The sequence below is a fragment of the Balearica regulorum genome, chromosome 3, assembly GCF_011004875.1.
Source record: "Balearica regulorum gibbericeps isolate bBalReg1 chromosome 3, bBalReg1.pri, whole genome shotgun sequence".
Classification (NCBI taxonomy): domain Eukaryota; kingdom Metazoa; phylum Chordata; class Aves; order Gruiformes; family Gruidae; genus Balearica; species Balearica regulorum.
In genome coordinates, this window is record NC_046186.1 from 83659545 (window position 1) to 83676360 (window position 16816).

The following is a 16816-nucleotide window of genomic DNA, read 5'->3' on the forward strand; positions in this document are numbered from 1 at the left end:
TACCAGTTAAAATGGCAAAGGAGTTGTGCATTTTAGAAAAAACCTCCATTAGGAATACAGAGAGTCAAAAAAAAGAAAAAAAAATCCAGTACATCTGTTTCCAAATCAAAACCAAGTGAAATGTATGTTGCAAATTCCAAAACAAACTTCAAACACACCAAATCCAAGAAACCCCCAAAACAAAAAGTTATGTTCAACTAAATTCATACTACAGGGTTGTAAAGGATAAAATTTTAAAAAGAAACATATGTTCTAGAACAGACTGGATCTACGGATTGAATTCATGTGCACAACCAATCAGACTTGGCCTCAGACTCTCATGAGAAGCTGTAATTGTGAACTGGGATTTCCCTCAAATAAGTTAACTGAATCATTTGCATCTCATGCCGGAATTGCTTCTGTTAAGAATTTCAAACCTTCATGAGGTCAGATTTTCATTTCTCTTTTGCTCCATTGGTTCAATCAGTCAATTAACATGTTAGACCTCTTGCAGATCAGGGGCAGCTTTTTTCCAGCAGCTCCATACCAAAAATCAGATCCTTTTTAATAATCTCTTTCTTGCATGGGAACTGGCCAAGCCATTCTTCTTTCTAACAGACTTACGTGCTTGTGCACCGATGGTAAATTAAAAAGCCCAATATCTATACATTGCAAGAAAAATGGTGAGAAGTTTGATTACAAAGAAATCTATTTGCAGCTCAGAATAAACATGTTTTCACCCCCTATTGCTTCTAAATACACATTTCTTTTCTCTCAAGACAGAGGAAAGCATAGCACAGCTTTTGAACATTATTTTAATTTAGAAGTTACCAGTAACACTGAATCCATTTTTATATCCTTGCTGTTCCACAGCAAACATCCATCCTATGATGCCCCCAATAGAGGCAAGAGGCAGTAACGAATACCCCAAAGTCTCTGGGATTGTGCTGATAGCAGTGTAGGCACGCCCTTGGTTCATCACAACATAGGAGTGGAGATCAGTGTTCTCAAATATAACTGGAACGGGGTTATTTCCTACAAAGATTTTTCCTTTGACCTTCCCGTTGACTCTCTGAGGAGAACCTGGCAAATCAATACAACACATCAGAACAAAACGACACTTCTCACATAGTCTCCAAGGAATGCGTTCAGAGCATTCACTATGTTCAAACGTATTAGCGTTGAAATAAATAGCAAACAAATGGTCACTGAATTCAATAGACAGGAAACTGTCTACAAACTGCTTACATATTTACATGCCTGCCTGCGTGTGCGTTGCCATTATACAGATCACTAAGTGGCCAAAATGCCTGAAGAGATGCCCTTTATCCTAATTAACAATTTTGTCTGGAAGGATAACTCTATAAACAGACTAAGCTGTTAGTCTCCCTGACTGTAACTGGCACATAGAAACTTCTTTTGAAGATCACACTTCATATCAATACCTACCGAATGTAAATTTGTTCATTCCCTATTAGAAGGCTGACACCGTTAGGTGTTAGAATAACTGACCTACTGTTCTAACCTGTTCTATTTCTTGACTCAAAACTATTGACCATTTAAGTTTGCCCGTATTTTACAGAAGCAGCTACTTTGGATTGCTAGTTTTCTTCTGTATATAATTTACTACTTGCAAATTTAAATTCTATTATCATCAGACCCTTCTTTTCTTTCTCTGGAAAATTCAGTTTTATGAACTGAAAGCTAAGCAGTAGGTTTTGCTTTCCTGCCTTATAAAACACGAAGTCTGCAGTCAGCTATTTTAGTTGTTGAAATGCATCTATACTCTTGAGTCAAGTCACTATGAGGATTACAAGTGTATACATAAGAAATTCCTTTATGGATTTTACACAGGAACAAAGTTTAAATGGGTATCTAACAAAAATCTGGCAGATTAGCCCTTTAGTAAAGAAGCTTAAGAGTCAGACAAAGAGGAGCCATGCTCTTTACTTTGATCATCAAAGTTAATTTGTTCATCCCCTTTGAACTGTCCTTTTCTAGAGTGGGGACCAAATCAGATTCTAACACATTGGAACTTCCAGACTAATTCCAGCAATAAACACTGCATGTTACGCTATCTATTAAATTATGTCAGTTACGTAAGAATTTATTTTTTCTAGCAAGTCATGTTAAAATACATATTGCATATAATTGACTGCCTGAAATAATTTGCTTCATTCAAAAAAACCACACCATTTTAGAAAGTGTAGCTCACTTCTTAAAATACCTTTCAATATATCTCAGTGTTAAGTCCTTCAAGAAGTATTTAACCACGTCTTTTTTAGTACTGAAAACAGGTCATCTCATTCAAGAATGCCATGTGCAATTGCTGCATATGTACCTCATTTTCAAAAAAGTTACCTTCTGCTACACATTGTCTGCCATTTCCTTTGTAACCAGCAATACAACTGCAACAAAATCCATTGGGATAATCTTTGCAAATAGCATGAACAGAGCACTGGTGGCGGTTGTTAGCACAGGTCTCTTGGACATCTGTGTGGTAACGAAACACTGTAGAAAATAAAACCAGACATTTATACTTCATGTAATTACTAGAGTATTCACATATCCCTGGTTTAATTTAAAAATATCTCTAGACTAACTTGATTAGGGTTTTTTTTCGTTTTCTCTTTAAGGAAAATAAATATTTGCAATTGATTTTTGCTAGCCTTACAATATGCAAGTAGTCTACTATTTCGCAGAAAACACGAGGGCCTCAGATGCTTGAAAACTGTTTAATTCTATTGACTTCAGCAGATCTATATTAATACACATCAGTTGAACTGTCTCAGTGAAACTAAATACACAATAATTTTAACCTGTCCTTATTTCCAAGCCAAAGCAAAAAGGACCCTCTCCAAATTCAGAACAAAACACATCAGTATGGTACCCAGGACAGTGAACCAATTGATGCACCCTGTAATCCTAATTGGTTTACCCTATTATTTCATAGAGATAGCAATTCTCACATCTGCCTTAAGAAACAATTAACATCTGGGTAGTCAGTCACACTGTTTTGAATTTTCTACAAACAGTTCCTCAGAAGTTAGAACCGCTAATCCCACCCTTGTAAAACTTAAGGCCATGAAAACCTAGCAACAACTATTACTGCAGTTACTACTCCCAACCTTTGTTAAATGACCTGTATTCAGTAACACATCTATGAAAGGAAATAAGCTAGGTTTCAGTAGAACCGATTATAAAATCCTTACCAGGAACAGACACTTAATGCAGCTGTTAAACTTAAGATCATACCTTTAAGAGTCCTGGGCAAAAGAGAAGGGGAAATCAGTTGCTGCTAAGAAATTGTCAGCTTTAGAAATACAATTACCCCTACAGGAAGCTCTCCTTAGAGATTTAGATTCCACAGACACACTCTAAATGTGCTGTCTTGCGAGCTTGACTGGGGCACTAGTTTTCCAGACTGGTGAGAACTGAATCTGAAGTAACATCCAAGTTAACTGCCTTGATGAATAATGCAAGCTTATTAAATGTGTCCAGATTTTCAGATATGAAGGTAGTGAGAAGGAAACAGATTATTTCTTTAGTAGCTCAATTTCTTGCACACCTCTTTTTTTGCAGCCTATCCATCTTAGAAGTACCCAAGCTGTACAAAAGACCTTACCTATACCAGTTTCATCAAATTCTTCCACATCAATGACTTGGGGTTGCTGTGGGGGGAACTGCTGGACGTGGAACTGGTGAGGTGGAGCTTTTGCTGTTGGGAAATCTTGATGATTGTAAAAAGACTCAGTCGAAGGTGTTCCAGTTACATCTTGGTATGAAGTCAGAAAGTCTTCTGCAGCTAACTGAGGAACACTATACGTAATGTGGTGCTGATCCTCTTCTGCGCTGTCTGTACTGCTGGTAACATACTGCTGTCTTATTTCAGTAGAGCCATAGTCTAACATAAATGGTTTTGAAGTAATCTCCTGGTCTTGTTCATTGGACTCTAGGCTCTCCAAAACACTGCTGATCTTGGCAGGCACGATACTGTCAGATGAGCTACCAATCTCGAACACCCAGACACCTTGTTTCCCAGCATTGCTGCTTCTATCAAAGAGAAGCATATGCCAAATAAAAAACATCAGCACAGTTGCATGGTATTTCTAGCCTACACAAACTGTCCTTTCTTCACTGAGAAATATCAGGACAAAACTGCCGAATTATCTACATACTTATCTACAGGTACAGTTTATTCAGCTATAAGACATCCCTGACAGTTTGGATAGCATTTTTTCTCCACACTCAGAGATCTCTTCTTCAGAATTTCTAGCCTTCTTGTCTCCAAAGTGATGGGAACAGAAGGATATATTTGGGCCACAAAGATCTTGCTAACACTTACTAGAACCTTCTAACTCATTCCCTTTCCTTCTTGTTGACTTTTTCTCTCAAAAAATGACTGCCCAGGATAGACTATAAAGAGTTAAAGTCTTAAGTTATCCTATTTTTAGAAGGGCTAAGTATACAGAAGTTCCTACCAGTGACAACGGAATTAAGGACTATTGATAAATTAGACTAAAGTCCTTATATTCCTCAAGAGGCTGGATATTTATCAGTGGCAGGCTTTGTGATTTCTCATGCAGTGGCTCACAGGATCTTATTATTTCTCATTGACTCATGCTACAATTAAGAAAAACATGGAACTCCTTGATGTTTTTTCAAGGAGTTTAAACAAACAAAAAAGCATACTTGTGCAGGTTTCTAATGCTGTCTTCGTCATTAGCAATGACATTGTAGGATCCTGGCTTTTCCCAAAAGTAGTAGTTTGTAGAGGCTTGACTAAAGCCAACCATAGCAGGAATCTTTCCGTCTTCATTCTTGGAGTATGTACTATAGAACTGCAAGCTATCTTCTGGATAAAGGAAAATAGCATAGGAACTGGAATCAGAAGAAGCTAAAACAGCCTGGAACGTGTTTCTCTGTGGAGAAAATTTAACATCCATTTACTCACGGAAAAATAATCAAGACAGACAGCAGAATAACTTTTTTTTAAACACAAAGTCAAAATCAGAATTTCCATCACACATAATGCATCATGTACTTCCTAGGAGAAAGCTTATGTTTTGTTAAGGCAGTTTTAGCTTTAGCATGCACACACACACTAAAAAGAAAGCATTATCAAAGATAAGTTAATCTGTTAGGAAATGGGCCAGAGAGGCTGCCTAAAACATAACAATTTCTAAGTTCTGTAACATGCATAGGATGCTGTATCATCTCCTTAAAATGAAAACTGATGTGCTAGACTAAATAGAAAAAATTCTGTAAACAGCATATTTAAAGAAGAGTTCAAGTTTCATGTTGCTGCAAGCGTCTTTTCCTGTTGGAACACTCCTACGTACTGTAGGAACCATCAAGACAGTACCTCAGACATCAGCTATTTGTTGCTACCGGAGTGCAGAATCATTACTGTGAACACAATGGTTGTGTCATTAGGCACAAGAAATTAATCTTTGAAAAAAATAAGATTTTTAAAGTTGTGGTAATGTTCTCAACTTTATACATTGGGAAGAGGCTCATGAGCTGGGATAACTATGGTGCATAAAGTTACATATCTTTGCAGGATAGTACCTAACATGGTTTAAAAAGGGGAAATGGTTTGCAAGTAATGCAAAAAATCACCTCTAACTGCTTCTTCATTCAATACAAAGCATGACTTTTTTGTGAATGCAATGTCATCTGTCCAAAAAGGGATTCACAATCTGAAGTTCCTATTAGTCCATATACCGATTAGATTTTGCATAGTTTGATGTCAAAATGACTTAAGAGTCTGTTGAAAAATGCAAGCCAACTGGATTATATTGCACAGATGGAGGGCAGGATATCCTACTACTTCAGTTATTATCACATCACACTTAACATTCAAAGTTAGACTTGTCAGGAAATACAAAGAAATCAGCTATATAGATTCAAGCATTTTCTTTTGAATGAATAAAATACTGTAAAATAAAAATAAATTAAAAATTCTGGAAACTCCTATTTTGCTACAGCCTTTTCAACAATATAATGCATTCTTAACTGTACAGGATTCATTTAAACACAAAGGAATTGAAGCCTTCAAAACCACAGGTTACGGTGTTACATTTCCGCTGAACATGTGTCCAACATGCCTTAAAGCTCTGATCAACATTCACCTTTTCTTCCAAAGCATGATCTTCTCCAGCTGCCTGGTAAGGGGCCACGAGCTTCCAGGTAACAATGACAACGCTGGTGGGATCAAAAGTAGTCTCAGGAAAACCACTTTTGACATAGTCTGATGCAAGTTGCAAGACATCTGAAGATGAATCTTCTCTGTAATACACATTTCCGTGTCCATCTGTTGTGTCCAGATCAGCCATAAACGGAGCAATAGCCCCAAAACTGACTGGGAATTGACCAAGATATTTTTCTTCACTTGAAGGTTCATTCACTGCAATAATCCCATTAGTGGCAACCTAATAAAAAGGTAGAAATTATAAGATAGATACTGTTCATATAGCTGTCTCCCACACCTATGTGCTCTAGATCACAGTATTTTCATTGCATTTCCAAAAGAAATTGAATCAGAAGTCAGTCTTGTATTTGCAAAGTAACTGATTTTTTTCAGGTTTTTGTTTTGTACCCCATATCAGGAGTCCTGAGATTTCAGTTGCCCAAAACCAGAGGTCTACTTTACAGATAAACCAACCTTTTGTCCCCTAGATAAAGATTTTAGCTATTTAAATTTCAGACACTTAGTGCCTCTTCTAACAAAGATAGACATAACCACCACATTTCACAAGTTTCTGGGTCTTTCTCAGACCAAGACCCAACACAATCCCCCTGTGAGTCTGTCAAGAATTGTGTACAGACCCTCCCAGATGACCAAAAGCTCTTCTCACTTTTAGATGTCACTCTCCCGAAGAGCAGTTTTACAACAGCATGACTGGGGATGGTAAGGATGAAGCAAGTATTTGCAACAGTTACTTTTTCAGTTAACCACCAAGCTAGATTCTTACCTGGTATAAAGCAGAGTGGGCTACAGAGAAATTGTATTAAAGTCATAGCATACCCCCTAGGAAGTGGACTTCTACCGTGAAGGCAGAGGAGAATGCCTAATCTGGGCAGTTTAGAAAGCTGTCCATTCCTAAGGAAGTCCGCTGTCAATGGAGGGGGGAAAAAAAAAAAAAAAAAAAGGAGGTGGGGGTAACTGAACAGTTCTGTGTTGTCCCACACACACATGTAAGTCATGACACAACACGCTATGTCATTCCCATGAAAATTCAGTTAAGGAGTCAGGACACAAATGGGTCAGTTGAGCTTTCCTTGCTACTACAACATTGCCTCAGAAGACGATAGAACTTCTGAGCAAAGAACTAATCTACACATAGATGCCCACTCAAAACTGCTCCATGCTTAAATATTGCAATAGCTTGGGTGAAAATGTTCTGGGAAGATGTATGGATTCCTCTTTGCGTGGCCAGGTCAGCTCTAATTTTCATTTCACTTCACTACAACCATTCTCCTAGGAACTCCTCTTGTACTATGCAAGGTTGACTGCAACAAGCTGATGTTCACTCTTAAGGTACGCTGTGAGCACAGCTCCTATACCAGAGACTACAGAGGCTAGAAATTCTGTCTCCTATAGCAGATACAGCACACCCTGTAAATTCCCTTATGGCTGAGTGCCCTGACACAGTCCTATGGAAAACTGGCTCTATTACTCTTGAGAAGGGGGAAGCATTAACATATGTAAGTGAAACTCTTGGTCTGAAAATGCATACCTACTGGCTCAGCGAGATTTAACTGGTCAGTGAAATGATGACTCACAGCCAACCACCTCTGACTAAAAATGAACTAAAAACATACACACATATAGGTAGATGCTAGGGGAATGTCCAAGCGTGACAGTCAAACTCCCTTGGCAAACCAGAGCTGACTCTCACTCACAGAAGCAGCAAGCAAGACTACATGTGTCAGGCCTTGAGGCAGTGCATAAACTTCTCACACGCTGCTTTTTGTCCCGGGCCCTTCTTCCAGATGTGTATGGCACTGTATGAATCAGACACGTACAAATGTATTTCCAAGTGCTTGACTACCCGATAACAGGACACATCTGACTACCTGCAGGCAGCCAGGCACTCAATGCTCTAGAGCTGCTGCCACACGTGCAGATGACTCAGAAGAAGACAGAGGTCCCAAAACTGGCACCACAAGCTATGAAACTACAACTACAATCTCTCACAGATTTATCTCACTCACAGGGATTCTTGCAAGCCCAAGAAGAACAAGAGGATGCTGGATCTTTCCACATGGTCAAGATGTTCACAATGTTATGCAATCTTTATGAATGCTTGGACGAGGGTCAGGATGGCCACTGTGACTCAGACCACAAGGCCATCTAGCCCAGTTGCCTGTCCCCAGCCGTACCTGATAGCTTATGGATTCAGCAGAACCACAGAAGGACATACCAGCCTCTGACCACAAGGGATTCCCCGTGGTTTGACTGTTTATTCATCCTCAGTGGATCTCCTTCACGTATTTGTTAAGTCTTCCCTTCAACATCCACAAAATCCCTTAAAAAAGAAATCAACAGATCTGTGACTCATACCCTGAGGTCTCTCCTACTTCTGTTTGTTTTCAGTCTGGCTTCCAAGCTTCATCTGATGGCCCCTAGTTTTTGTATTGGGAAATACAGTCAAATCCCGCTCAGTCTCTCCCCCATGTCTTTGTTCTTCTCCAGAACAAAGACACCCAGCCTATTCACGTAGTCCCTGTATAAGAGCTGTTCCCTGTCTGATCATTCTCATTGTCTCCAAATTTTTCTTTCCCTTTTCTACTATATAAATTTGGAAACAAGGAGGCCAGTACTACATATATTCTTCAAGACACAGAGAAATTGTGGTCTGTGCAAGCCTGTCAGGGATGTTGGCTGCATATGTCTTGGCAACCTCCTTTAAAATCTGGACCACCATTACTACCGCTACATATAGTGAATCAGAAAACTGTAGTAAGGGAACTCATGCTACAAATCACCCCTTCATACACAGCACACACCTATACCTTGAACCCTCCTTTGGCTACCCAGGGTGTCAGAGCATGCTCCCTGCCACAGCCTAGTGGTCAAACAGCTTGGTGTATAACTGATAATGGCTAGCATGAACCATTAGCTAAACTTAGCAAATAACTCACACAGTATATCAGAATTTACTTTAAAATGGTTTGACATATGCTGACTGTATTGTCTGCAGATGTATAATTTCATTAGCTGCTACAGTGAAAAACACTAAAAAAGTTAAGATCATGTAAATAATGAGAAGAGGGCTTTATGCGTGAACAGATATATAAGATATATAAGCAGTATATAATCTGCACAAGCATGATGGGAATGCAGGTCATGTTAGAAAGGGGGAGGAGAAGGTCAATATTGTGATCTTTTCTCCTCTAATCATTTGTAATTTAACAGTGGCCACAGATCCTAAGGTGAACTATGAATTTTAGACATACAGAACTAAAAAGACAGCATGGGTTACCCCAGTCTAGACCCTGCAATTGCAGGCAGACATGCAACAGATATCTAGTCCAGAAAGGTTCCCAGAACTTCTGTAACATCTGTACACTAGAAAATCCCCTGCATCCCTGTAAAGCAAAGCTAAAACTTACCCTAAAAATGAAAACCCACCAATCACACTATACCACTTGATTACAGTAGGGAAGATGGTGGACATTGAGACATTTTAGCCAGGAGATGCACTCCACCTTTCAAGTAATACATTTAGAGTAAATTAAAAGTTTTCCCCTTCCTTCTCCTTGCTTATACTTTCTGTACACAAGCACCCTTACTCCCACTCTAAATCCTCTTGTGAGAGATGACTGGTGTTTGAAGTATTTTAAACAAATTCCATGCTCTTCATCAGATTTGGTATGTGCAGACTTTGCAGCTGCATGGTCCCCCATTTATGGCATAGATTAAAATAACATTAAGAGAAAATACAATCAGGACTAGTTAATACTACAGAACAAAGTAGAGACCAGAAGAAATGACCTAACACTTGACCTTCCTCTTTTCACCTATTAGGGGCATGCTTCTGACTTCATTTCCTATCTTGCTAAAAAACTTAAATGTATCAAGTAATTTTATTAAGGAGATGCAAAAATGCCAATCTCATTTTCATTTGTTTGTAGTTTATAAGTGAGACAGTTTGGTTTTAAATGTTAAGGGAACATTTGGTTGCAAGTACTCCATCACCCAGAAAGCATTTGCAAGCCATTAAATGAAAATAAATACACAAACTGCTCGCTTTGTGAAGAGATTTTTACAATGGAAAGAAAGAACATTCATCACTACTGAAAAAATTATTTTAGTTTTCAGATTTAACAATACATTTACATTGACAAAGATGGTGAATAGTATGATTTAACTTTTCCTTTTAAGGTCACACAGATAGGTTAAAGTGTGAACCCCAAGATAAAGATAAGTAATTCAGGATAAGTACTGGGTTTCATTAAAGTATCATTCCTGCCAAAAAGGAAAGGGAATAATAATAATAAAAAAGGCCTCAGGTTGTCTAAGTTGTCTAAAGACCAGATGTACTGTACATCTTTCCTTTTAGGGTATAATACTATTTAACTTGACAGATGTATTTTTAGCATGTTAAACGTTTGGATTACACACATAGTTAACATACACTCGTGGTTTGTAGCAGAACAAATCACACACACTTTATTACAGCTCCACCCTGAAAAACCAAGCGAGGAGAAGGAAGTACAAAGTAACAAAGTACTTCTATTGAAAGAAAAAGTGTAACTGCATGTGTATAACAAAAATCAAACTTTGATACAAATGAGGTTTTTTCCCTATTCAGTTACTGGGCATTTTGAGGACTTGAATATTTCTGAGTAAGAGAGTTTAGAAAATTTGAATTTATTTGTATAATGAAGTGCCAGTAGACTTAAAGCAGCAAAATTTTCTAACATAAATATGATCAACTATTAATTTAGGAAATTAATAGAAGTAATGATTAACAAATTGATCCAAGCTTGCTTAAAGGACTCTAATTCTTCCCTAAAAGGAAATAACCCTTTAGTTTTTCCACATCAGTGAGCCCTAGTGTAACTGAAAAAGCCTTGATAAAAGTGTGCTATTAAAACAAATAAATCAGTATGGGTTAGTGATAGGATTCAACGTTATAAACCTTGCATAGGAAAACATATCGAAGATTGCAGTACGTGAAAGTCTATTTCCGCTTATAGTAAATAAAAGATCTCTCTTGTAGGAAAAGAAAAAATACTTGTTGCCAGGGACTTTATGACAAGTTGATACTAAACAATCGTTTCTCAGAACTCCTTGCCTTTTTTATTCATGTGTACAGCTAACTCAAACAACTCAGCTTCTCAACTGTTCGAAAAAATAGAGGACCCACGTAAATTTTCAACTGCTTGAAGGCAAAGCTTGCAAAAATCAAGCACTCAAATTTATCACATTATCCTGATGAACCATACAGAAAGATGTATTTCATCACAATTCAAAATCTGATCCAGGAATTCCTTTAAGAATGATGATGTATTTCTACTGATACCACATTAATTGTATCAGCTTGATAATATTTACTATCAACCAGCAATACTTTGGTAAATTCTGCTTACTGAACAACACCATAGGCCTTAATAAGTACTCACTGCCAATATACAATAATACTGTGTATTGTGAAGGTACATTTAAGACTGCTCAATATCTGTCTTTAACAAGTATACTTCTCCTTTCCCTAGCCCCATATAGTTTGTACTGTGCTTCTGTTTTGCAATATTTGTGACAGATCAAATGCAAGTTAAAAGTCTCTGCATATTATGTAGACTGACACTGAAATACCATTCATTATCAGACTTTGCCTATATTAAACTTGCCCATCCTTAGTACTGAGTAATCATGCTGCAAGAGCTCTAACAGTGATTCTGTAAGAGCCTTTATACAGGCATTCTTCCAGACAAAAACTAACTAGAACTGTTCCTGGTTTATGGCATGGGCAAGTAACAAGGTCATTAAACTAAAGAAACCTAGTGTTGTTAATCAGTTTACCGCTCTTTGAAAACTCTGTCCCCTTTCTGTCACTTATCTGACACATTACTTGTTATCTTTGCTTCTTAGTGACTGGATACACAGCCTGCTATCTTTCAAGAATATGCCTGTGCTTCAAAAAGTGTATTTTTTACTTGGGTTGGCTAATCAGTGACCAAACTTAGAATATGGAAGACAAGACAATGAACTAAGGGTCAAACTGAAGTCGGAACTCCACTTAATACTTATGAATTACTTAATCTTTACTGCCAGCCTCAGTTAACATTATCCATTTTCCAAACAGGCATAACTTGAATCCCTCAAAATTTTGGATTTCAGATGTGACTTCGAGATTTATCCAGGAAGGGGTGGTGTGGATAATGAAAAAGAACACAACTTAAGTGGCAGCACTAATATAATTCAGTGTAATGCAAGCATGTTAAATCTTCAGTGAATAACCATAAATCAGACACATGGAAACTACATCAAATTTTGAATGACTGCAACCACATGGAGATCTAATTTCCCAAGTGTCTCCATGTAGATCAGTCCCCAAAGCTGCATCTTAGACACTGTTTTATCTAGACAGGGAGGTGGGTTTTAATTTGATCAGACCAACGCACTAAACATATGGGGCCTTCCCTACTAAGACCTTTCTAAATATGCTAGTTAGCATCTTCAACTGCCAGCCCAGATGAGGCTTCAGGGGAAAAAGAGGCAATGCTAAAACAGCCAGCACTCTTGCAGCATTCTGAAGACATGCTGCCATTTTCAACATTTTTTCTGACTACTTTGGAGCAGCTCTGCCCCAGACAATCTGTTTTCAATCCCACCTTCATATACCAAACATCCTCCACTAGCTATAAACATGCACATACAACTCTGGGATGCAGATCCTGCTGAGGCACGCACACATGGCTGAGGTCTGCCTGCAGCCCAAAGCCTGCAATTGCTCTGGATGCATATTCCCCTTACCCAAGGGACCCTTGAGCAAGGAACACCAGAGAACACCCAAGACCTTAAAGGGGTAGAACAGCACTCTCAGTGCTAGTCTTGGACATGTCAAGCTGCTGGCTAGACACTCAAAGTTTCAGTTTTGTGACTTTGGCATGCTGAATCACACAACACAAAACATAGACGACGACAAGGATGTTTCTTAGCTGGACATACGCTCTATTCAAGAGCACAGAAAACGCCTGGGGATGATGTTCACTGTGGATAACCGATTACATTCTCTTTACCCTCCTACTGTATGTCGCATTGCCTCCACAGACTGTGCGCATCGCAAAGAATCAGCAACAGCCACAGTATGAGAAGGGAATTAACATGGCCCGATACCTGACTGAACACAACTAGAACAATTAAGCTCTTTGAACCGGCCTCTGACCGCGGCACTCACACAACCGACGTGAGAAACCCCAACAACCGCCACCACGTACTAACCCACAGCCAGGCAGCACCACGGCAAGAAGTGACAAACCCCCCGGGGAGCCCCCGAATGCAGCCGGAGCGGGGCCCCACACCCCCCGGGCCCCACACTCACGTAGAGGGAGCGGACGGCGGCGCCGTAGAAGCGCAGCGCCGTGCTCAGCTCCAGCGCCGCCGAGCGCGCATCGTCGCCGTGCTCCAGCGCGGCATCGCCGCGCTCCTCGCCGTGCGGCAGCAGCGCCAGCCGCTCGGCGGGCAGCGCCAGGGGCAGCGCCAGGGCCAGCAGCGCCCAGCTCTGCACGACGCGCATCCCAACGGCTCCGAGAGCGGCAGGGCCGTCCCGCCGCTATAAGAGCGGCCAAGCGGGGCCGGCCGGGCTGGCGGGCGGGGGCGCGGCGCCGCGTCCAATGGCTGCGCGGGGGTCGAGGGGGCGGGCGGGCCCCACTGCCCCCCGGGGGGCCCTCGGCACGGCTCCGCCCGCCGCCGGGAACCCCTGGGGCCCGCTCCCACAGCCCAGAGCGAGGGGCAGAGCGAAGGGGGGGGGGGGGGTCGCTCCCGGCTCGGGGCTACGCCCCCCGCCCCTGAGGCTGCGAGAGCGAAGCGGCCTTAGCTCCGGGGCGGAGTGTGGGGGTCTCTCGGGAGCGCTCCGGGGGCGCTGGGCTGGCGAGGCTCAACGCTTTCAGGGTCAGACCGTGTCGCTCGTGGGGTGAGGAACTCGGGCAGGTACATCGGTGCGGGGCTGTAGGCATCCGACAGATGCTTTCAAAGCTATGGCTCGCTCCCAGGAGCGGTGGGGCTTCTGCGTTAGCTTGGGAAACGCGGACTCAAAGTTACTCCAGCAGCTGCAGTGTCTTCCACCAGTATGGCAGCGGCTAACGAACGGAAACAACGTACCAAAATCAACGTGAAACAAAAATACGAATCCCTATGCTGTCTTCTGAAATCATTTTGACACCAGGTCCTTATTATTGGGGGGAAAGAAGAAATACACTGGGATGTGTTTCATAAATTAACACCATCAACGTCAGAGCTGCATTTGATTGTAAAATAAAACTGAAAGAAAAATTCGTAAATGAAATCTCACTGATGGTATGAGGTACATAGAAAAGAAATATAGGATATCTAAATACATTCGGACGATATCTTCTTGTTTTGTAGCCTAGTTCTGCTCCAAAGAGACTCTCAGAAGCAACTGAAAAATGGATATATTTCATATATTTTTCCCAAAGTTTCCAAGTGAAGATAGCAGTGTTTAAGGATTAATTCTTGTCCAGTAAAGTATATGCTGTGATATTTCCACAGAATGTATATAGCAGAAAATCACCTGAGGGAACCCACATGCTTTTTACATGGCTTTTTACTTTTCTTTACACATTTATTTATTTATTTATATTTTGGGTAAGAAAACATGATTTTGCATTTGGTGAATTGCAAGAGCACAATTGGGAGTGTAGTGATAGGACAAGGGGTAATGGCTGTAAGCTAAAAGAGGGTAGATTTAGATTGGATGTTAGAAAGAAATTCTTTACTATGAGGGTGGTGAGGCACTGGAACAGAGAGGAACTGGAACCAGAGAGGTTGTGGAGGCCCCCTCCCTGGAAGTGTTCAAGGCCAGGTTGGATGGGGCTTTGGGCAACGTGGTCTAGTGGAGGGTGTCCCTGCCCATGGCAGGGGGGTTGGAACTAGAGGATCTTTGAGGTCCTTTCCAACCCAAACCATTCTGTGATTCTAGGGTAGAGCTATAACCATTCCTACCTAAAAGAGAGAAATACATCTGTATATCTAATCACCATTATTATCACTAGCAACTATTTACAACTGACTTCTATATTACAATGAAAACAGCCACTGAGGCAAGTAGTTTGGTGGTCTGGAAGACAAGTCTTCTCTCCACACAATTGTTCTCACTGTACTTTCACCTGCAACTTCCCTCCATTTTCAGAGCCCATAAGACAGTAACTGGTGGATTCAGGGATATCTGGCTAACCACTGCTACGAAAGTAGCCTCTTGGCTGGATCACCACCATATCTGAACACAGTCATATCCACAAAGATAGCTCAAGATACTCGGCTGAGGTATCTTTCTCCTCATTTGACAAATGGATACTTAAACTACAAGCAGTTAAGCAAACTGTAACTTCTTACCCACATTAAATGTGTACACTGGAATACTAACAACTGCCTTCACCACAACACCATCCTCCCATTACAACCTCCTCTCTCCAGCATGAGCCTATTTCCAAACCTGCAGAACCTAAAGGCAAGATGTGCTTATGCAATACAGCTCCATAGCAAAGAGAAAGCCTAAATTAAACCCCATAACACCTCCAGAATCCCATATACACATTCACAACATAAAAATGCCATTTCTGTTATGCTTGAAGTTTTCCACCACCACATTTTCCCTCAGTACAAAAGACAACCTCAACGAGAAGAAGATATAAGCACAAGAAGAAGAAAACTCTGAGAGGGTAACATTTTCCTGTCAGATCCACATGATTTCCTAGTATTATGCCCAGAATTTGGAGGATGAGGACCACTGGGAAGCCAGAAACTTAGTGTAGTAAATTTGAAATTGATTTGAAGGCTGAAGATTTAAATATCTAGATCTGCATGTTTAAAACACAGAATAATAGCCGTGTTACGGTAAATCCTTTGTCCATTAGTCAGTATATTGTGATTATTTAGTCTATTTTTACCTTAAGAGGATTGCAGTGTTTCTGTTATAATTGAGTAAGTTTACCTTGTATGCAGCTCCCACCTTGAGGAGCAATGAGAATTGTTAGTTCTAAGACTAAACAAATATTTTCAGTTGCCCTTTCTAGCATCTTCAATAATGACCTGAAAAAGGGATGGAGAAGCATGCTTACATACAATCCAATTAATTGGGAGATATTAATTGCTAAGACCAACCTAGAATGGAGGTTTTAGTGAGACTTAAGAAGGGAAGAAATGTATTCAGATGCAAACTGGACTATCACCAGCTAACACATCATTGAGAAAAATCTTCCAGAACATAGCTAGTAAATGCCAAGAAGAACATCACATTTTCAATGGATCATAAATCAGATATGACAGCAGTTTACAAAGCAATAGCATCTCCAGACCAGCCACTGAGATCCTGTACAACAAATGAGCAGGTTTTATTGTGTTAGAAGGAAGTAAGTGACATTTTCTAAAGGGATGTAATGACACTGCTTTTCCAGAGATTGCTTGTGAGATCAGAGATTGCTTGTGAGATCAGAGATCTCACAGAAAATTCACCACTGGAAAGAATTCAGAGTGAAACAATAAAAAAGATAAGACGACCAGAGGGAGTGACATACAAGGAATTGTTAAAGAACCAAACATGTGTACTTGGACAAATGGAAATGGGGAGGATATTTGATTAACATC

At 40.3% G+C, this 16816-nt stretch overlaps 1 protein-coding gene across 1 annotated transcript in view; it reads right to left on the reverse strand.

Annotated features, from left to right (window-relative positions):
* NID1 (nidogen 1) overlaps positions 1-13786 on the reverse strand; it is a 58479-nt gene extending 44693 nt beyond the window's left edge. The window contains exons 1-6 of the mRNA XM_075748744.1: positions 13536-13786; positions 6114-6413; positions 4672-4901; positions 3605-4032; positions 2341-2490; positions 811-1062 (exon numbers count right to left, since the gene is read on the reverse strand). Of these exons, the coding sequence (XP_075604859.1) occupies positions 811-1062; positions 2341-2490; positions 3605-4032; positions 4672-4901; positions 6114-6413; positions 13536-13730 (1555 nt within the window). The 5' untranslated portion in view covers positions 13731-13786. The remainder of the gene's footprint in view (positions 1-810; positions 1063-2340; positions 2491-3604; positions 4033-4671; positions 4902-6113; positions 6414-13535) is intronic.
* Between the last annotated feature and the right edge of the window lie 3030 nt (positions 13787-16816).